This window comes from Camelus dromedarius, chromosome 24 (assembly GCF_036321535.1).
Source record: "Camelus dromedarius isolate mCamDro1 chromosome 24, mCamDro1.pat, whole genome shotgun sequence".
NCBI classification, from domain to species: Eukaryota; Metazoa; Chordata; class Mammalia; order Artiodactyla; family Camelidae; genus Camelus; species Camelus dromedarius.
The window spans coordinates 8,552,497-8,573,888 of record NC_087459.1 but is presented as its reverse complement, the minus strand read 5'-3'; the positions used below and the strand labels follow the sequence as shown (position 1 = coordinate 8,573,888).

At 56.6% G+C, this 21,392-nt stretch overlaps 1 protein-coding gene across 9 annotated transcripts in view; it reads right to left on the bottom strand.

Moving 5' to 3' along the window:
- TSC2 (TSC complex subunit 2) overlaps positions 1-21,392 on the bottom strand; it is a 36,879-nt gene that overhangs the window by 6,620 nt on the left and 8,867 nt on the right. The window contains exons 11-32 of one of the 9 annotated variants that reach the window (XM_031447589.2): positions 20,610-20,753; positions 19,553-19,690; positions 18,961-19,064; positions 18,458-18,539; positions 17,200-17,355; positions 16,611-16,727; positions 13,448-13,570; positions 12,600-12,706; positions 12,205-12,355; positions 10,783-10,905; positions 10,118-10,252; positions 8,488-8,677; positions 7,497-7,590; positions 7,152-7,254; positions 6,793-6,887; positions 5,417-5,545; positions 3,823-3,987; positions 3,400-3,552; positions 3,152-3,264; positions 2,408-2,623; positions 875-1,078; positions 124-192 (exon numbers count right to left, since the gene is read on the bottom strand). In XM_031447589.2, coding sequence (XP_031303449.2) covers positions 124-192; positions 875-1,078; positions 2,408-2,623; positions 3,152-3,264; positions 3,400-3,552; positions 3,823-3,987; positions 5,417-5,545; positions 6,793-6,887; positions 7,152-7,254; positions 7,497-7,590; positions 8,488-8,677; positions 10,118-10,252; positions 10,783-10,905; positions 12,205-12,355; positions 12,600-12,706; positions 13,448-13,570; positions 16,611-16,727; positions 17,200-17,355; positions 18,458-18,539; positions 18,961-19,064; positions 19,553-19,690; positions 20,610-20,753 — 2,911 coding nt within the window. The remainder of the gene's footprint in view (positions 1-123; positions 193-874; positions 1,079-2,407; positions 2,624-3,151; positions 3,265-3,399; positions 3,553-3,822; positions 3,988-5,416; positions 5,546-6,792; positions 6,888-7,151; positions 7,255-7,496; positions 7,591-8,487; positions 8,678-10,117; positions 10,253-10,782; positions 10,906-12,204; positions 12,356-12,599; positions 12,707-13,447; positions 13,571-16,610; positions 16,728-17,199; positions 17,356-18,457; positions 18,540-18,960; positions 19,065-19,552; positions 19,691-20,609; positions 20,754-21,392) is intronic. The other 8 variants (XM_064478330.1, XM_064478331.1, XM_064478332.1 and 5 more) reach the window with 8 other exon arrangements.

The following is a 21,392-nucleotide window of genomic DNA, read 5'->3' as shown; positions in this document are numbered from 1 at the left end:
GCGATGACAGGCTCAGACGGGACCATGGAGGGATGATCGGATGAGGGACGATGAAACAGCATCTACGAGGCAGAGCGGCGCCCTGCAGCAAACACCGCTTTCCTTAAAGAGATGCACGAATACCTGCCCAGGAAATGCTCCTGTGCAGCTTTCCTTGGCAACTGGACTGGTACAGGGAGGAGAAAGAGGCCACTGCAAGGGAAACCATGAGCGGCCAATCAGCAGAAGGAGGGACTATGCACAGGTCGAGCAGAGAGGACAGGCACCACTAGTCCTGCACAGACCGAGCCTGGAGAGAGAGAGGGGAAGGCCAGCGACCGGCCAGCGGAGCAGGCGTGGCACACACAGGATCCCGGCTCTACAAGCTGCCTGAGTGGATGTTTGGGGAAAGGAGTACATCCCTCCTCACAAACAGAGGTCCTTGGCCTCTAAGTGACATCTGGGGCCATAAGGAAGACCGAGGGGCAAGGGGAGCCTGGAAGGACAGCATCAGCCCAGCCGGGCAGGGGCCCGAGTGCGCAGGCAGGCTCAGGGGTGCTCGGCGCATCCAAACCCAAACCCAAGCGGAAGTGTGGCCGCTTCCCAGAGGGTCCTCGCCAAGGTGGGCCCATGCCCACCCTGGGAGTGGGGTCAGCTGAGAGGAGCTTTGAGTCTGCTGCTTCACCAAACTGGGTCTGAAGGAAAGAGCCCTCCACTTCTCGCAGGAGCAGGCCCTGCTCTCAAGTGTCAGGGTCTGGTGCGCCGGCGTTCCTCCATGGCCAGCTTCCTCCCCACACCCGAGGCTGGTACCACCAAGGCAGGCTCAGAGACCCCACACTGGGCACATCCACCATCAGACAGGTGGGCGCCAAGTGGGAGCGGGGCCAGCGCTCACCTGTGTTAGAACGTGGGGGTGGGGGAGGCTTGGCTGAGCCAGCTGCGGGAACTGACAGCGACTTGTACAGGGCCGTGTCACGGCGCTCCTTGAAGCGCTCAGCGGCCATGAGGGCGTTGGACAGCTCCTGCAGGGGCATGTTGTTGATGTCCGAGGAGAAAGGGCTGAGTGGGTTCTCTAGGCTCATGAGCCAGCTGGTGTTCCCTGGGGAGGGGCAGCCAACACTCCTCAGGGCTCAGGCCTACCGCCACCAAACAGCCACCCCCTCCCGGCCCACCCAGCAGCCCCTGCTGCACCGTCCTCTAAGGCACACGCCCAGGGCCTACAGGATGCCTCCCGGGGCCTACAGGGAATCTTGTGCTCAACCAGGGAGAAACAATGGGGGAACCAGGCAAGGTAGGCCCCTGGCTTTGCCCTGATGGTCCCACCTCCAGGCCCTCCACACCCTGAGGTTGGGGCAGCACCAGCAGCACCCACCTCAGTGCCAAGTGGACCTCAGCTCACAGTGTCTGCTGCCCCAGGTCAGCTCCCACACTCAGGCCAGAATTGGCCAGGCTCAGAGGCAGTGGAGCAGCAATGAAGGTAACTCAAAGCTGCAGACTCCTCCCCAAAGACGGGCCTGGGCAAGGCCCAGGGAGGCTTCTGGGCTCTGTCCACCCTTCCTCCCAAGGCCCAGGGGACCACATGTTGCCTTAACCTTTCTCACTGAGCATCCTTGCATCCCAAGCATCTCTCTTAGCCCCAATCCACCTCCCCACCGCCCCCAGGCCTTCTCCCCTAGTCTCCTGCCTCCCCCTTGCCCACTCCCTGACACACCAGGGCCCTCTCCTTCCCTTTCCCCAACAATCTGGCACTTGAGGCCTCCACTGGGCCCAGCATCCCATCCCTCTCCTCACCACTCGGCCACCACCTGCCCCACATTGCACCCAAGAGGCCTCCCAGGCTCTGGGCGTTGGCTTAAGTCCTCCCTTTTGCCTGAAATCCACCCTGTTATGGGCTGTGTCCCTCAAAATTCACATGTTGAGTCCTAACCTCAGGGACCTCAGAATGTGACTGTATTCGGAGATAATTCTTTAAAGTGATGATTAAGGTAAAATAAGGCCACAGGGATGGGCCCTGATCCACTCTGACTGGTGTCCTTATAAGAGGATTAAGACACAGGACAACCATGTGAGGACACAGTGAGAAGACACCCATATAAAAGCCGAGGAGAGAGGCCTCAGGAGGAACCAGCCCTGCTGACACCCTCATTCTGGACTTCCAGGCTCCAGGACCAGGAAGAAACACATTTCTATTGTTTAAGGTGCTTTGTTTGGCGGCCCGAGCAGACTAGCACAGGCCCCCTCACCACTCAGCCACCGGGGTCTCCCCTCCCACGTTCACTTGGCTCAAAAGTCACCTCTGAATGCTCCCGGGGCCCAGTCTGCCTGCCACTCACTCCTGTGTGGCTAAAGCCTTTATGTAGCTGTCCCACACTCACTATGTACTAACAGTGGCCCAGGCTGGCTGAGGGCAGGGCCATCCCCTAGGTACCTGTAGGCCTCCGAACCAAGATCTCCGCCCAGCCTTGGGTCAGCAGGGGTACATAAGCTGCCAGGTTAGTTTTCTCCTTCTGTGCCGGGAGCTGGGTGCTGGCTGAGGCCTTCTCAGGCTTGCTGGCTGGTGTAGTCTGGGAGCCTGGGGAAGTGGGGCTGCCTGGGAAGTGGGAGGCTGGAGTGTCCAAGGCACCAACGCGAAGGCCATGGCCCCCTGAGCAGAACAGCAGGAGGGCTGGTGACCACCACTCACCCAGTGCAAAAGCCACCACCACAGCCCTGGTTGCTCCACCTGGGGCCTGAGCTGGCCAAGCTCCAAGCCAGTGCCCAGAGGCAGCTTGGCCTCCCTGGACATGGCCCTCTCATGTGGTCAGCCTCGGTGGACCCAGGGCAGCAGGACAGGGTCCCAGCACCTGGCCCTCAGTCAGACCATGGCTCATTTCAGCTGCGGCAGAGAAAAGCTCCAGGGTGAGCTGGGCTGAGGACTAGGACTGCTGACGGCTCATAAGAAACACTGGCCATGAGAACAAGCCCCCAGCAGCAAAGCGGGCCATGTGCACAGCTGTGCAGAAGGTACATGCTGCCCCCCACCGTGATGAGGGCTCAGAGACAGCAGTCCAGTTACTCAGGAACTGGGCTTGACCTAAAGCCAACTACCTTGTCCTTGGGTTCCCAGGGGCCTCCCTGAGTACTGGGGCTCACAGAGGCAGCTGAGGGGAGACAGGGTTGGGCAGAGGCTCACCGGACATGGAGCGGACCCGGTCCCGGGCTCCACGGCACACCTGCTGCCCAGCCTGAGACTCCAGCTTGGCTGGCGCCTCCTTCGTCTGTCTCACATGCACGTTGGGGTCAGAGCTGAGGACAAAAGGGTCCCACAGAGCGGGACCGAGGTACTCTGTGGGTTACAGGCCAGTGCTGTCCCATGCAGGCCTGGGCTCAGGACAGCCACCATTGTGGTCAGGCAGGCAGGGGGCGGAAAGGTGCAATCACCTCAACTCTGGGCCACCCTGCAGCTCTCCTGAGTCCAGGCCCAGCAGCGACCGGGTCCCAGTCCCCACGCTTGTTGTCACAGTGACAAGCTTGTTCCCAACCAGCCAGGTTTTGGTCCTGCCACCGGCCAGGAGGAACTCTCCCACGGGAGACCTGAAAGCACAGGAGTGTCAGTCAATACCGGGCCTGGTGGGGGCTTTGGACGGGCATCTTGACTTCTGCAGGACCAATGACCACAGCATGCAGTGGGCCCATGTCCCCAGAGGAGCAGGAGTCTCAGATGTGCTGAGCTGCCTGGCCTGGCCCGCAGGAAGGAGCCCCATGTGCCACTCCTGCTGCCACTGTTTTGACCAAGTACAGTTCCAGAAGAAAAGCTAGGCCCTGTCCTCCTGCCCTGCCCTAGCCCTGGAGCCCGACTCACACCTCTTAGGAACCGCTGTGAAGTTCGAGAACACATATCTGGCCATCATGTCCAGACATGTTTCTGTGAGTTCCAGGTGGAGATTTTTCAAGTTGTCGTCAGCCTGCGCCATGGAGTTCTCATCTGCAGACCCTAAGCTGGCGCTTGTGAGAGATGTCTGGATCCTGCTGGAGGGAGGAGGCAGTGAGGTCAGGGTGCCGGTCAGGGGCCAAGTCATCTACCACCAAGGCCAAAGCTCAAGGCATGCATGTGCTGAGAGGGCCGCGCTCAGAAAGACTCGCCAGGGCGCATGGCCAGCTGAGCCACAGCTTGGCAAACCGAGTGGACACATCATCCTTGGGGGTGGGGTGAGGACAGGGGCTCGTGGGAGAGACCCAGGCCCACTTGTCGAAGGAGAGGCTTGGGAGATGGAGAGACACGCCGTCCCCTCACCGAAGCACAGGAGAGTCAAGTGACGGCTTTGTGGCAGAACAGCGTAGTCATGCAGAGACACAGAGACCACAGGACACATAGACAAAGATTGCATTCTGCCCACAGGGCCACCTCCCAGCGAGGACAGGGAGAGTCTGGGCTTCATGTGAGGCTCTTTACCCTCACACTAGGGCCACCCCAGCCCCAACCCAATGACCAGAAGAGAGGCCCGTGCAGGTTTAATTCTGATAAAAATTCCACGCCCCTTTTAGCCTGTCTTGTTCACGACAAGGAATCTGTTGGAAAAGAATTGAGAGGGGAGTCTCACTGAACACTCCCATCCAACCCCGGGCTCCTCTCCAAGTCAAATCCCACTTGGCAGAAGCCACCCAGAGGCTGGAGCCCAAGCCAAGTGTCAGTGAGGAGGTGGGTCTCCCAGTTGCCGAACACTGAGGGCCTGAAGGGGCTTCCAGGTGAGGAGACAGTGCAGCCTGGCCTGTCAGCACAAAGCAGGGACACCCCCCCCGCAACGCCCACCCCAAAGAGCCCACACCTGCACCCAGACACAGGGAGAAGTGATGAGGCTGAGTGAGTCCCCGGAGAGGCCAGGCCTCCTCTGCCCAGCCCCTCACAGGCTGGCCCCCAGCCCACTGCCCTACACAAAAGCCCCCATTCCCTTTCAGCTACAACAGAAAACAGATCTTTTCTAGGAAAAAAGCTCAAGAAGAAAGTCTACTAAGAGAATATGGAAGAAAAGTCAAACCCTGCAGGGTGTATTCCCCTCTGACATGTGTGGCCACTGCTTTGATTTGCAACGGCACCTGGCCTCCAGGCATGGCCCCTGGACACCCAGCTATGTCACAGTGGCCACCCTGCTTCAGGCTCCCAGGTTGGCCCCTGTGGATGCCGTGCAGAGGTTGCACGAGGCTTGGTGACAGAATGCAACCTTTCCACCCCTCTCCACCAGGCTCCCATGGCCCGAGGGCTAGGCCCAGCAGCACAGGCCCCTGTGGCCCAAGGGCTGCCACTCGGGCTCTCCTCCAGCACTGGCCAGGGAGGGCATGGGCAGGCGACGAGGTCATGCAAGCAGCCCCATGCACCGCCACCCGGGTGCTCCCGCCTGGCAGCGCCACTTCACGGGCCAAGCTCCAGGGTCTGAGCCCCCCGCCCGACAAAGCCCACTACCTGCGGACCACATGTTCAGACACACTGATGCTGCGGCACCGGAAGGCATCGGCTGCAGAACTTTCTTTGAATTCTTTCACGGGTGGAGAATTATTCAAGCCTTGTTTGGGGGGTCTGGCTATCCTCAAACTACCAGGTGAGGAAGGAAGGCCCAAGCCCCAGAGAGCCCAGCTCCCGGCAGGGGAGAGCAAGCCATTGGAGGGATGAAGAGGAAAGGTCACAGGCCACGGGGTCAGGATGGAGAGCCCGCGGGTGAGATGAACAAAAAACCATGCCAGAGGCCAGTTAGCAGGGGGAAGAAACAGAAAACAAAAATGCATGAAAATACATCTTGTAAACATGACTGAGAAAAAGTAAGGTTTCACGCATGATACCAAAACAAAGAACATTAGTGCAAATTAAACATGTGTGGATCGCACCACACGGCAGATTCCAGGCTGTGCTGACCAGGCATCCCGCCCACCCTGAGGAAGGCCAGCACCGCCCAGCTCGAGGCCAGGTGCTGAGGCCCGGAGGGCAGAGGTCGAAAAGAGGCCAGTTCTCAGCTCAAGGCCCCGGGGACCCCAGCCACCAGGACCTTGAGAGAACAGCTTCTGACTTTAGATCACACTGACCTGGTCATTCTGGAAAATGCCGCATTCCCACCTAGGGAAAGCCAAAAAAGCTTGAACGGGAAGGTGGGGGACAGGAAAGGGGGCAGCCGTTCAAATGAAATGCAAACAAGAACACAAGGCCTAGCACGGCTCTTTCCAGATTTGGCAAAAGCAGCTGTGATGGGAAAGAAGAGCGTGTCCCCCACTAGCAGGGGGTGGGGAGGGCTCTGCAGGAAGAGGCAACCCTGCCTGAGACTGGGCTGACTCCAGGGCCACGGGGCAGGGGGTCAGTGGGCCTGGGCTCCTCCCCTTCCAGCCCAGGTGTCTGGTGTGTCAGGAGTCACAGCTGCCCTGATGCAACCTTGGGCTTGTTTAGTGGACGGTCCCAAACCCAGATGCCCTAGAACTAGCACCTAAATCCCCAGCTCAGTGAATCTGTACTTGCCTGCTGCCCAAGCAGGCAGGACTGACAGCAACCCCGCCCGCAGGCTCCAGGACACGACAAAGCAGGCCACAGCCTTGGCTTGGTGAGGAGCAGCGCTGGCTTCTGCAGTCATGAGCTGGGCGTTTGCAGCCTTCACAGGCCCTGTCCTACCTCACAACCCCAGGGGGCCTTGGAGCCCTGCTGGGTCTGCACAGGAACAACCTCAGCCATGACCATTTCCACTCCCTGGCCTGGGGCAGCCAGTCAGCCCCAGGCCTGTATGCACCATGCTGATCATAGGTCACAGCTAGCAGGCCTGTCCCGCCCCACTCCAGACCCGCCCACACTGGCCCCCGCACCTCTTGGGCCTCTCGTTGAGACTGGTGCTCCGTGCTCTAAAGCTGTCCTTCTCAGGGGTGTCATCAAAAGACAGGAGGACATTGGAGCGCAGACCCTAATGGAGTAGAGCAGACCTCAGCCAGGGAGGCACTGGCCCTCAAGGTTCCTGAGGGCTTCTTTCCCCTGCACCCGCCAATCCCGCCAAGGTCCGCTGTGAGCCTGCGACGGGCTGCAGGCCCAGGACAAAGGTGGCAGTGAGTTGTGTCCCCGTGGGGTTCCCCCACCTCTCGCCCCTACCCATCACTCTGCTCCAGCCATGGACAGCCAACAGCAAAGCAGGTCCTGGTCTGAACAAGGGATGTGGCCTCCAATGGCTCACCTTGGTGATATAAGGGACAAAATCCTTCCGGAAGGGCAGGCGGCACCTAATGAACCACATAGCTATGACATGATGGGCCAGGCACACGATGTACTGGTTGAACCTGCGATGAGAAGAAAAGGGAAGTGCTGAAGGTCTGGCTTGGCACCCAAAGGGGACGCGACAGGATCTGGGAGCTCAGATCACAGGTTCTAAGGCCACAAGCTGGTTCTAGGGCATGGAGGCCTGCGTGGCTTTCTACCCCAAGAGGCCTAGCCTCTGGCAAGCAGAGGCCTCAAGCTGGCCTGGACTACAACCACAATCAGGAGGGGCAGGGCCTCACAGGGATGCACAGCCAGCACTTACTTGGAGGGGTTGGTATACGGCAGGGAGATGGCAAACACGCTCGCATACTGCTCTGCTGCAAAGTTCCTGTAGAGGTGAGGCAGCCTGGCCAGAGCTGTGACACAAGGGACAGCCAGTAAGGATCCGAATCCAGCTGGCCTGGTGAAGACAGGCCCATGGCCATGGCGGGGGCTGGAGTCACCGGGGTCCCATGCTGTGTTTCTAAAAGCCAGCACAGCCACTCTGACCCACAAGGGTGTCAAAGAAGTGAAGGTCGCAGCCCACCCCTACCCCTGGACCTTGGCTCTCCATTCCCAGGGTGGGCTGACTAGGGTCTCCACGCCAAATCCGGCCAGTGGCCTCATTTTATGACCCACAAGCTAAGAATGGTTTCCACATTTTTAAAAGGCTGTAAACAAAAAGAATATGGAGCTAAGGCCATATCTGGCCCTTTACAGAGTGCCAGCCCTGCCCTGCTCCTGCTGTCCACAGGCCTGAGGGCCTGCTGAGGACCAGACACACGTTAGGATTCTGGGAAGGAAGGGGCAAGTGAGGTACCCTGAGCTCCCGGAAGTCACAGTTTGAGAGGTGACTTCCCTCAAAACCCCTCCAGGTTGTGGTGTGTGCTGAGGGGGATGCAGAAGGGGCTCTGAGAGCCAGGCAGAGCAAAGGGACAGGGGGCACAGGAGGTTTCTGTGCTGTTTCAACTGACACTGAGAGGAAGAGAGAAGCCAGCCAGCGACTCAAAGGCCAGGAAGGAAAGCACTCAAAGCACAGGGGCAGGAGGTAGAAAAGCCCTGAGGCAGCAGAGGGTGGTGTGTCCTAGGTGCCCCATGTGGCATAGTGTGCTTACCTGCAGCCAAAGAGAGGTCGCAAAATGAGGTCTGAGAAGTCAGCACGGGTTGTTTCAGGTAAGGCATGACCCCAGACTCAAGGGTCCATCCCACTCACGCACACATACATACATACACACACATGCCCACACAGATACACACATCTGAAGTCTTCTTACTCGACAGGAACTCGAGGAGTGGGATGGCCATGCTGGCCGTGGCTGAGATGTGTGTGAGCTTCACAACCAAGACAGGCAGCGCCTTGATGATGATGTCCGGCATTTCCACGCTGCAGATGGCCAGGGCCACCACACACTGGCTGGCGCAGCGGTAGATGAGGCCTTGCTCCAGGCAGTACACCATCTCCCGCTGTGGTACAGCACATATGCCTTGGATCAGGCCCACCACAGGCCAGCACTCTGTGCCCTTGCCCCTGCCCATGGAGAGCCATTCTGGTGAGCCAGGGCTTTGTCTCCCCTAACCCCACTCTAGAATGTTCTACAGAGGAGGCGGCCCAGATTTCAGAAAGCTAGGTGCCTTATACCAGGTCCCTGAGTGCCGAAGCAGCACCGCCACCAGCAGCTGACCCCACCTGAACTGACTGGGCAGCAGGGCTGCTCCCATCAGGTGCTGCCTGACACCTCCCCAAAGGCCAACACAGGGAGGGTCCCAGCTGCCCAGCCACCCTGGAGCCAGGACATGCCGGGTCCATCATCCTCTTGGTTCTGGGATCCCCAAATGACTGGCCTTATTGCAAGCGGAGGCTCTGGCTGACATGGCAAAGCCACCAGGTCCACAGCAATGCTGGGCAGAGTCCTCCATGAAGACAGCACAGCAGGAGACATGTGCCAGCTCGGGCCACAGCCTCAGGGCAAACCACCCAGTAGCTTACAGTCCCTCGGACGATTCTGACTTTCTGCAGCCAGTCCCACCCCTCAGAAATACTTTGGGCCTCGAGGGTTCTTGGGGAACCTTCAGCCCAGTATGGCCAGCTACCCACATAGAGCACAGCCAGTGAGAACGAGGCCAGGCCACACAGGAGGAACTGGAGCTCACACTCACCCCAGGAGTTGGGGTGGGGAGTTAGGTGGACAGGGAGGGGCTGTCGAGCATGAGTTCCTGGCAGTGCTATGATCAGGAGCACAGACTCAGGGGCTGGGCAGGCCTGAGTCTGAATCTAGGCCCCTCTCCTTGCTGCGGCCTTGAGTGAGCTACCTGACCTCCCTAAGACTTCTGTTCCAGCATCAATGAAGGCGGAATGACAAAAAAAAGTGCTGGAAATTTGAACAAGAGACTAATGGTGATGGCTCACTGCAGGCCTCACACCCAGCAGTACAGAATAAAGGAAACAAGCGTTACTGGGCATGCATTTTGCACCTGATGATGGATGTGGAGGTAGATGGAAGTTGGGGGTCCTCGGCCCAGCCACCCTGCCTCTCAAAACAGGCCCAGCTCTGCCAAGTGGCATAGTACCTATCCTACAGCTGTAGCAAGGACAAGCCGGGCAATGCTCCTCACAAAGAAAACAATGCTGCATGTTTGTGGAGGAGGGGACATTCAAGTGCTCTATTAAGCCCACACCCTTCAAAAGAGAACTCAGGAGCACCAGTGAGTTCAAATGCCTATGGTCCCAGGCTGGGCCAGAAGGCAGGGGTGCAGCGTCCACACAGGGAAGCAAAACCAGCCGCCCTCGCCCTAACAGCCACCCAGGTTATTGGAGAATGTTGGGCCCATTTGGCTGAAGCAAATATCCTGGGGCATCCTGGGGACCAGGCTCTGAAAGCCCAACTGCCCTCTCCCATCTAGTACCTGTCTGGTTTTGTCCAAGTAGTGATGATAAGAGATTAACGCCGTCAGCACGGGAACCACAGCGAGATGCAAGTCAGTCCTAGAGAACCCTTCTGGGGTGCCTCGGAGCCGTTCAAGTGTCTTGGGACCTGAAAGCTAACAACCAAGTCCCAGATGTGAAGCCCGGCCCGAAAGCAGGTCAATCATCTGGGTAGCCGGCAGGGGAGGGTGGCAGGGTGCAGGGAGGCCCTTGGGAACATAGGCCCAGCGGGAGGAGGGGTCAGTGGTCTGCCTTTTCAGATCAATCTCCTTGATGGCTGGGGAGAGACAGAAGATGTGACTTGCTCGTCCGGGAAGCCCAAAGGAGGACGAGCAGGGGGACGAGTCAAGACATCACACTCAGTACGGTGAACTCAAGCTCTTCACCGAGGACCTCTGGTCTCCTACCTTGGGAGCCGGGATGGGATGACAGGGGTCCTGGAGGAACTGCCTTCACTCCAGATGGGGACAGAGTCTGATAAAACAGTTTGTCTCCCGGGCCTCACTGTCTTTTGGAGCCGAGGAACTATGCTACAGTCCTGCCCATCACATAGGCCCGTGGACCCGTGACCAATGCAGGAAGGGGTCTGAATCTAGGCCCCTCTTCTTGCTGTGACCTTGAGTGGGCCAGGAGCAGAAGGCGTTACCATGGAGCAGAGGGCGGCGGACAGCTGGTCGACGCTGCAGGGAGAGGTGAAGATGAGGACCTTGTAGCGCAGCGACTCGGGCAGCTTGCTGAGCACGAGCTTCAGCACCTTCCAGTCGGCCTCCTGCAGGAAGAGGCTCAGTCAGGGGGGCCAGGGGTCTGGACCCTGAAGAGGGAAGACGGAATTTCAGACTTTGAAGCTCTGTCCAGATAGCAGCAAGGCCCCCTGACCCCCTCCTGCTTTCTTCACGAGAACTTGCAACTCACAGGAGGAGACGCTGCTCACAATAGTCAGTCCTGGATGGCGGTCGCTGCTCTCCAAACGCCAGGCTGAGCAGGAGGCCCAGAGCAGAGCCGACACCACCTTTCTCCTCTTAGTAGGACCTGGAACTTCTGCACACCTAGCTCCACCCTCCCTATCTGCCCAGTGATGACCCAAGGGCCCTGACTGATGCCTGCCCAAAGAACAATGAAGATGGATCAAGAAAGGAGCTATTATACTAGCTTAAAGGAAAAAGCAGTAAGTATTCCTCAATAATCCACGAGCCCAGATACCTGCCACAGGACCAAAGTCAACACAGGGCCATAGTAACGCGGACAGGGTCGTGGCCCCAACCAGACCCTCCCTGGTGAGCCCTCCCAAACTCCACTAGGCAACGACAGCCCATAAACTACACCAATGGCCAAAAGTCCTGAAATCCTTTCCCCAGATCCCACCTGCGACATGGAGGACTTGAGACTCACAGGAAATCTCCCCCATGAGACGGTCCCCTTTAGTCCCCAGGAAACCTGGCCCAGCCTCTCTGTCCAGCCCTCCTTCCCCACCCATGGCCCCAGGGAGCTCCCCTGGCCCATTCCAGCCTGCCCAGCTCCAATTGCAGCACAACACTAAACAGCCCTTCTCTCTTGCTGCCCCATCAGGGAACAGGCCTAAGCTCTTCCGCCTCCGTGCCTCAGCCCCAGCTACATCTCCCGCCATATGGAGCTTACCTATCCTACTTTCTGCGTTTGCTTACTCCTGCCACTGGAATCTTCCCTGCCTTTCAAGACTGACCTCACCTGCCCTGACTCATGCCCCCAACTGAATGTGATGGCAACCTCACATCCTGCCAGTGCCCCCTCCTGAGGCACGCCCTGTCCTACAATTCCAGTTATTTGCCTATACACCTCACTCTTGTACCAAAACCATCTCCCAGAGGCAGGAATGTCCTTGGCTCCACACCTAGTTCAAGCGATGCACCTCACACAGGTGCTCACTGCGCAGTTATAGAACCGCTGTGGAACCTTGGGGCAAACAGACAGCCTGGAAACAAGCAGTGAACCGCCCAAGGTCCCTAACGCAGGGTAAGGAACTGTGCCCGCTGGGCAGCACCAATCACTGCTTAGTCCGACCTAAGGCAGCTGGAGGGGCTGGCCATCTCACCTGCTTCAAACACTGCAGCAGGACACGGAAGAGCAGGGAGTAGGGCAGAGAGCCGAGCCGCACGGCAGGGCCTGCGGGCGCTGGGGCAGGCGGCCCGGTGGGAGGCGACAGGGGGCCACTGGGCTTCTTCTCAGAGCCTCTCTCCGGCTCCCTGTGGGAGCAAGTAGGAAAAGCACCAAGGCTGAAGCCCCACTCCACCAGGTTAAGAACAGACCCAGGCCCCAAGACGCAACCCCGGGCTGCCACAGAAATCCCTCTAGGACCTTCCCTCAGACACAGGACCATCCCAAGGTGGAGAGCAGCCAGCCCCTCCCACCCACCCCAAGAACCTAATGCCTGGAACCCAGGAACAGGGCTGACGGTGGCAGTGAGGACAGGAGCGGCCCCACACGTACATGTAGTCACAGACACAGTAGGGGCTGAACCTCACAACCCCGTCCTTGTTGGGCAGGCCGAGGCGGTGCAGCGAGTCGGCCCGCAGCAGCAGCAGAAAGTCAAAGGCCTGCAGAGAGTAGAAGGTGCCTTCTAACAGACCAGAACAACACCGGGCCCGTCCATGCAGACCTACGTGGCCCTCAGAAAAGGCTGCCCGAGCTAACAGCAAACACACCCCAGCTTCACTGCACAGACAGTGGGACCAGGTGGTTAGGCACAGGGCAGAGGGAATGGATGACCCGCAGCACCACACGGCCCCAAGTATGGAGAGCAGAGCTCTGCTCAGGACACCATCACTTCCCCGACTAACGACGGGTCATTGAACTGGGCTCCCCAAAAGACAGAAGACTGTCCCATTGGACAGATGATCTGCAAGGAACCAAGGCTTCTCTCCCAGTGACCTCTGCTCCACCTGGTGCCAGCACCCACAGTGGAAGCTCAAATCAGTTGGCCCCGCCTTGCCCAGCCCCTCTGCTGGTCACCACAAACAGCAGCACCAGGAGAAGGAGCCACGTGCCCCCTAGAAGTCAGAGCAATCCCTTTTCTCTGCCCCCATCCCAGACTGGCATGTGACTGAGAGGCATGCGGACCACAGACAAAGGCAGCAGGTCCCGGAGAGGATGCAGCCACAGCTGGTGCTCAGGAGGGAACAGTGTGAAGACCCCTCCTGGGGCCACCTGCCACCTCTAGCCTGCAGTCACTATATTCACTAAGATTGAGGCAGCTGCTGGGTGCCACCAGGGAACACACCCCCGGCCAACCCTGAGGGGCAGCCACGCCACTGACCACCTGCCCGGTCCCGTCATACCTGCAGCCGGATGCTGCTGGCAATGGGCAGCGTGTAGCTGTGCTTGTAGTGGAGCTGGATGTGGTTGACGAGCATCTCATACACACGTGTGGCGTGGCTGGCAGGCAGGGCATACAGCTTGGTCTGCAGAGAGAGCCTGCTGGTCACCAGGAGGACAGGAGACCGAAATGCAGCCAGGGAGTTGGCACCCTGGCGCTCAGAGGGAGAGGAGCCAGGATAAGCTCTTTGGAGGTAACCAGGCAGCACCCACATTCCTTACAGTGTACAAACCCCTCAAGCCCTCGACTCCACTCCAGGGCTTCAGCCCACGGTACACCCACCCGTATCCACCCTTGGGAATGACAAAAGGTCAGAAACAACCACGTGCCCACGTCACCAACAGGGAATCGGTTAATAAACCAAGGACTCCGCCCGATGGTGCACCGTGCAGCAACATGGGAGACGCGATCCATGCACACTGAAAGAGACCTTCTCAAGGCCACAGGGCAGAGTGGGACAAATTGGGGGCAGAGCAAGGCACAAGGTGTGCTCCATGAGGGACGCCCCTGGCTGCTGGGCCTGTCATCCGCACTGCGAGCCCCCTCCCAGCCTACCTCAGGCGAGGCCAAGGGAAGACAGGGGTGAGAGCCCTCAGAGCTGCCAGCAATCTTGGCTTTGGGGGCGGGGTTGCAGGATGGTACCTGAGGCAGAAGGGACCCGAGGGACCCAGCCACAGCCAAGGGACCCCCTTCGTGGTACTCTCAAGCTTGGAGGAGAGTGGTGGGTGCTTAAAAAACGTATCACTGTTATTCTTTTTAAAGAAAAGAAATGATTAACAAAGCTGTCCCTCCTTGGTTCGAAGAACAATATGAAACCATTATCCCTAAATCAACTATACTTCAATAAAAAAATAATAATAAAAGCATCATCTCTGCCTTCCACCAAAAAATAAAAAATAATGTAGAGGGGAGGGAGCTGGACACAACACACAGGTGTTTCAGTAAAGACACCCCAGGACTCGCACAACTGCTACTCTACCTACCCATTTTGCTGGAAAGGAGGGAGGGAACCTAATGTTTTGCTATGTTCATGCTGTTTGTGTGTTTTAACTGGATGCATGTATTACTTTCTAATTACAAAAAAAGAGAAAGTAGAAGTAGGAAATAGCTCGGTTCTGTGGCCCCGGGTCTCCAGGGCTGGATTTCCAAGTAAGGACAACAGACCATCTATTTTTCCTTCTCCATAGTAGGGTTCTGGGTTTGTCCAGGCCACAGGGCCCACCACAACCCCTCAAGTGAGGGCAATAGGGAGCACAGGGCTCCTAGGGACAAGATACCAAGGTACTGTCCAGTTTTTATCAAACATATTTCTGTTGTTGTTTCTTTAATGGAGGTACTGGGGATTAAACCCAGGATTTCATGCATGCTAAGCATGTGCTCTCCCACCTCTCCTCAAAACACGCTTTAAACCTCCACACCAGAAAATAAAAACCCACCACACATACGTATTACAGGAAACTGTTCTACCACCCAACACTTTACGAACTAGAAGTTTATGAACCAGCTCGTTCAAATATTACACATTACACAATACTGATACTGCCAAGTAAACTTAAGCAACACTGTGATTCTTTGAATGTCAGAGATCGAGCCGTGGTGGCCAGCAGAAGAGGCTGATCACTGCCCTGCTGAGGCAGAGGCTGCCTGGGGATGTGAAGCAATGAGGCCACAGACCAGCAACCCAGGAGCCAGACGGTGCCTGGGAGTGAGGACAACCACCACCCAGGAGACCGAGCACGACGCTTTGAGACTGACTGGGACAGAGAACACATGCAAATCATCTGACAAAGGACTAGCACCCAAAATATATGAAGAACCCTTACAACTCAATACAAAGACAAATGACACAATTTAAAAATGGGCAAAGGATCTGAACAGACATTCAGAAGATACAACAGAAGATACACAAGTGACCAATCAGCACATGAGAAGATACTCGTTGTCATTAGTCATAAGGAAAATGCAAATCAAAACCACAATGAGATTTCAGATCATGCCTGTTAGGATGGCTATAATCAAAAAAAAAAAAAAAAAAAAAAAGACAGAAAATAAGGTGTTGGTGAAGATGGAGAAACTGGAACCCCCATGGAATGTCAAACGGAGCAGGTTCTGTAGAAAACAGTCCAACGGTTCCTCAAACGATTAAACAGAGTTATCATCTGTCCCAGCAATTCTACTCCTCAGTGTGCACCCAAGAGAAATGAAAACATATGTTCTGTACGGACAGAAACTTGTATATCAATGTTCACTGTAGTGTGATTCACAACAGCCAAAAAGTGCAAATGACCCAGGTGTCCATCAACTGATGAATGGATAAGCAAAATATGGTCTGTCCATGTAATAAAACATCACTCAGCCATAGAAAGGCATGGAGCATTAATACACATTACATCCTGGATGATCCTTGAAGACATTATCCTCAATAAAAGATGCCAGACACAAGAGGGCACATATTGCAAGATTCCGCTTCTATGAAGTGCCCAGAACAAGCAAATTCACAGACAGAAAGCAGATGAGTGATTGCCAAGGGCCGGGGGTGATGAAGGGAGAAGGAGGAGTGAGGGCTGATAGGTACGGAGTTTCTCTGGGGTGATGAAGATGTTCTAAAATCATCTGTAGTGACAACTGCACAACTCAGTGAATATACTGAAATCTGCTGAATCATATGCTTTACACAGATAGACTGTATGGTGTAAGAGTTACATCTTAATAAAGCTATCAAAAAAGACCAAACAGTGGGGGAGGGTATAGCTCAGTGGTAGAGTGCCTGCTTAGCATGCACAAGGTCCTGAGTTCAATCCCCAGTCCCTCTGTTAAATAAATACATAAATAAATAAATAACCTAATTACCACCCCTCATCAAAGGAAAAAAAGACCACACACTGCGGATGTGGTTAGAGCCAAGGGGGTGGTTCTGGCACTGACACAGGACCATTTCGGCACGGACCAGCTCTGGCTGGGCCTCGTCCGCCCTTCCCTGAGGGCTCTGACCTGGTCCCTCCACATGCAAATGCCCTCTGCAACTCCAGGGAGTATCCAGGTCTCCCTGGAGATGTGTCCCTAAAAAACAGCCCTCCACCAAGATACAGCTGGTCATCACCCCCTCCCAGAGAGCAGAGGCCCACCTGAAGGATGACCAGGAGTCCCAAGACCGCAGTCTTCACATCCTCCAAGGAGGCCGAATAGGCCTCCATGTCCCTCTCCTCCAACTCATGGGGTGGCGAGAGGGGGCGAGAAATCACCTGCAGGGGGAAAGGTCTCTAAGTCCCCAGCAGCCATCAGATTCAATACTTTCTACCAGTGAGTACTTTCTCCTTTATTTCTCGAAAGGAAAGATCCACTCAACCCATCCAAGGCATGATCCAGAAACTGCTATGTACTTTGAAATTCAAAGAAAAAGATGCCAGCTTTGCAGGACAACCAGCCAAGCCCCACCCAAGCCGGTCTCCCCTGGCAGCAGCACAGCCATGTTCCAGGGCCTCCGGGCAGCAGGACACAAGTCCAGCAGCAGCCTGCCAGGCCAGATTCACATCACCCCAACACCACCCACCTCTGCTGGGAGGGAAGCCCTGTCTCTGAGAGACCCAGGCTGTCACTCTGCAGAGAACAGAGGCAGTGGGTCCAAAGAATGTTGCTGCCCGCTGAGCTCTGCCACCAAGAGAGGGCCCACTGACTGCATAGGCACCCCAAGCCCCAGGCTCGAGCAGGTCTCACCTTCTCGATGATGTCCAGCAGGCTATTAAAGTGGTGGGTGTGGCAGCCTTCAGCCAGGTCCACCAGCAACTGCGTAGCCAGCTTTCGGACTTGGTGATCTTTATCCTCTGGGATGTGGGAGAGCTGTGAGATGACCACTGAGTTGATCAGCTCCTCCTGCACCGAGGACAAGTGGAGTGAGGTGAGCCATGGGCGACAAAGGCTGAAATGCAACTAACATGTCATCCAAGACCTGGGACAACCCAGGCAGGGCTGTGTCAGTGCCTGAGGGCCTTGGGCCCCTTCAAGGGTGCTCTGCACGGCCCCTCGGCCCAAGAGAACGATGACAGTTATGCGGCGGCCCAGCCCAGGCACCCGGGCCCAGACGTGACACAGCTGTGAATGTCCCCGCTTGTGCTTTGTCATTCACTGTCACAATAAGAAGGATCCTATGTGGAGGGCTCTATGTGGATGCACACTGGGGGTAGGGAGACCCTGTCCCCGACATCACGGAATCCACTGTGACAGAACAACCACTTTCACAGAGACAGATACAAAGCACCACAGGAACAGAAAGCAGCATGAGAGCGACCCTGTCATGAGGGACCCAAGAACCCAGAAGGGCTTCCTGAAAGAGGCAACACTGAGCTGGTCTCTGAAGGAGGGTGAATTCCAAAGGAGAGAGATTCAGGGAAAAGGGAAGGCTGACAAGGCAGGAGGGGGAAGGTAGGACTGGAACACCAGGAATTCCAGTGAGGCCACCGTGAAGAAGTGGGCTGGAGAGCAAGGGGAGAGACATGGGCCTGAAGCACATCTCTTGGAGGAGACAGCACAGTGGGCAGGGGCACGCCACCATTTCTGAAAGATGGACAGGCTCTGGCCAGAAACTTAGCGAAGGATGGACTGGAGATGAAGAAACTGGCAGTAGAGAGAGACAGGCAGGGCCTGGCACTACCCTGGCAGCTGGTGATCAGGCCAGGGTCCAGAAGATGAGCGTGTTTACAAAAAAAAAAGAAAAAAAGAAAAAGAAAACATTCCCACGCAAGACTATTTTCCTAAGGACAGAGACCACAGGCCTGGGAGAGGGAACCAAGGGCTGGACAGGTAGGTGGGTGGGTGGGTGGGTGAATGAAAGAAGGAAATGAAGCCTGCTGAAAAAGCCTGCCACAGAGGGGTGCCATCAGACCCCAAGTTCCAGGCCAACCCAGCAAGGGCTACTGGCTGCCTCTGAGGCAAGCATGGCCCTGCACCCACTGCCCCAGGGCCCAGGGACACGTACCTCATAGAACTGCCTGTTGATGAGCAGCACGAAGGACAGGACGTCCAGCACCTTGATACGCACGGCGCTGCGGGATTCGTTCCTGGGGGCAGGGGCACACCTGCTGGGGCCAGGCGGGAGCACCAACTGCCAGCCTCACCCTCTGCCAGGCCCTGGCTCACCTGGCAGCCTGAGCCCCAAGGGCTCCCCTTGGGACCCAGCCCCCAGACCCAGCCATCTTGGTGGCAAGCAAGACTGACTCTGGATTCTTCTGGAGTGGAGCCCAGCTTAGCAACATCCAGACCAAGAACTGGCAGAGAACTTGGCCTCAGAGACAGCATCTTTCTAGACAACCACTCCACAGGAAGCAGTAAGTGCAGAGTCCTCAGAGGACTCTGTCCTACCGGAAAACAAAACTTTTCCTACTCAGTGAGAACCCTACTTTCAAGAATCAGAGGGGAAAGCACTAACTCTCAGTGTCCTGGGCCCAGAGGGCAGACACAGGATCAGGAAGACCTCCCTACCTGAAGAATCTCTCCATCAACAACTGCAGGTTGTGAATCCAGCCGTCTTTGGCTGGATGGATTGACTGAGCCCTGTAGGTTATTAAGTTTAAGAGGGAGGACTCCTGTCAAGAGAAGAAAGACCCGGGGTTAATCAGCTGCTTTACCCTTCCAGAAGTTTGCCCAGGTGGGGAGCCATACAACAAAGGCTCTGCTGGTAGTGGGGAAGGTTCATTAAAAAACCCATGTAGAAGCCTTGCATCGGACTGAGTGGCTCTGGTATCAGGACAGCCTGCGGCTCGGTGAGATGTGCTGAGCACGGAGCTGACCCACACCTCCCCCCAGGCAGGTGGGAGGAAATGGATGGCTGGGCTGTGCTGTCGCAGACCCACACGTCAGCTTGTTGACACCCCGGCAGACCTCCCCACTGGAGCACAAATCCAGTGGGGAGCAGAAGCCTTCCTGGCCTTTACTTCAAACTCAACGAAAATTTAGCCCCAAATTCACAGAGCCAGGCCTCCCAGACCTGACCCTTCCCCAGCAGCCTGACCTAAACCACCCTCCTGCCCAAGCACCAAAGGCCCCACCATGTGGGAGAGAGAGGTGGTCTTACGGGCCTCTGGTCCGCACATCTCTCAACGAGCTCAAAATATCTCTCCTGTGAGCCGTGGAACTCGTTTTGATCACACAGCTCTTCCACCGTGGTCAGCAGGTCATGGACAATGGCTCTGAGTTCCGGGCTATCCAGGCTCTGCAACACCAAGGTGCAGTTACACGGCAGGGGTTTTGGCTCCTCTCAAGGACTTGGCATCAGAGTCCTCAGCTCAGATGGGCTGTATCTAGACGCCCCCTCAGGCCCTCCTGCTGGGCAGGGGGCATCACTCCCACTGTGCTGGGATGTGCGAGCCAGGATGCTCCTGCCCACTGGAGAATGGTGGGTCCCAAGGAGTCCTGGCTATACCCTTGCAGCAGGCCTCCGTTACAAGAACATTCATACCTCCTCCAGACTCAAAGCATCTCATGGAGGGCCCAGGGCCGTGGCCTCCCAGCCCACCACCCCAAGATGAAGCACTGCCTGATCAGCCGGTCAGTAACAACAGTCTAGCCCAGCAGCTGCCCTTGAGGGATGAGAGTCCAGGCCCCGCTGAGTTCCAGTCCTTCTCACTACGGGCCTGGCCTGCGCACCACCCATCCCAGTTTCCCAGGAGGCCCAGCCCTGAGCCTGTGCTAAACTCAGCCTCATCTCTTCTACAGCCCCTGCCTCTGCCTCTTGTCCTTCCTGCTACGGCCAGTGGCTTTATCCAAAGTGACACCAAAGCCACAGGCAGCATTCTACACACTTTGGAAACTGCCTTCAGGGTCACTTGCAGGCCGTGGAAGTGACTTGATGTGTCACTCTGTCGATCCTGACCAACACCCACCCCCAGCCCTCCTTGATCATCTACTACCTACTCCTGCTCCAACTGATGGAGCAGGTGTGGAAGAAATTGCCATCCTCCATGGATGGCTGGTTGACACTACTGAGATCCATCAGAGAACACGGCCTAGGCTCTGAGGGAGGTCCCATAAGGGCAAAGAGCTGCCCCTACAGGTCCTTCCCTGGGGCCCTCTGGCCTCCCAATCTGTGGTCTTGGTCCTCCCTTTGCCCACAGCCTTCTGGCCCACCTCACCTGGAGCTGCTGAAGCAGGCGTTCGATAATACTCAGCAGAATGTCCCACGTCACAGCCTGGAGCTCCCTCCTGTACTTCTTGATGAGTCTGGTTATGGAGAGTACGATCTCATAGGACACCACCTCATTTGGACAGGTCATGGCCTGGAAAGTGGAGCCCCCAGGGCCCGCAGCAGTCAGCCACTTCTCCCTCGTACATAGGAAGCCCCATCACTTCACCCCCGGAACCTAGCATCAGATGCCTCACTCCCACAAATGTCTCATGGGCCACAGAAGCAGTACCTTAGGAGCACAGAAGCACACTTTCTACACTGGCTCCAAAGGGCCTGAGGTAGCCAGACTGCTCACTTCAAATCCTGGGCCGCTGGCTTACTGGTCAAGTGGAACCTGAAAGCTACCCCGACGCAAGGAATGCGCAGAGAGCATGCCCTCCACCACCCAGGAGGTGGGGGGCAGCGGGAAGGACCCGATCAGGATGCTGCATGTGAGTCTGGACATGACACAGCTCACCTGGTAAGATGAGGATGGTATGACTGCTCTGGCTCACCAGGGTGCCATGATGACTACGCAAAAACATGCAAAGAAAGTGCTCCCAACTCAGCCAGGCACCATGGAAACAGAAGCTATTATCACTGGCCTCATTCTAGAACAAGAGCAAGGTTACCGCTTGACAAAAGTAAGTGTGTCGCTATCCTGGGCAAGGGGGTAAGTGAGGAGGGGGTGAATCTCAAGCAGTTCTGATACTAATTTGCAGAACGTGAAATTTATAAGACATAATGCTCG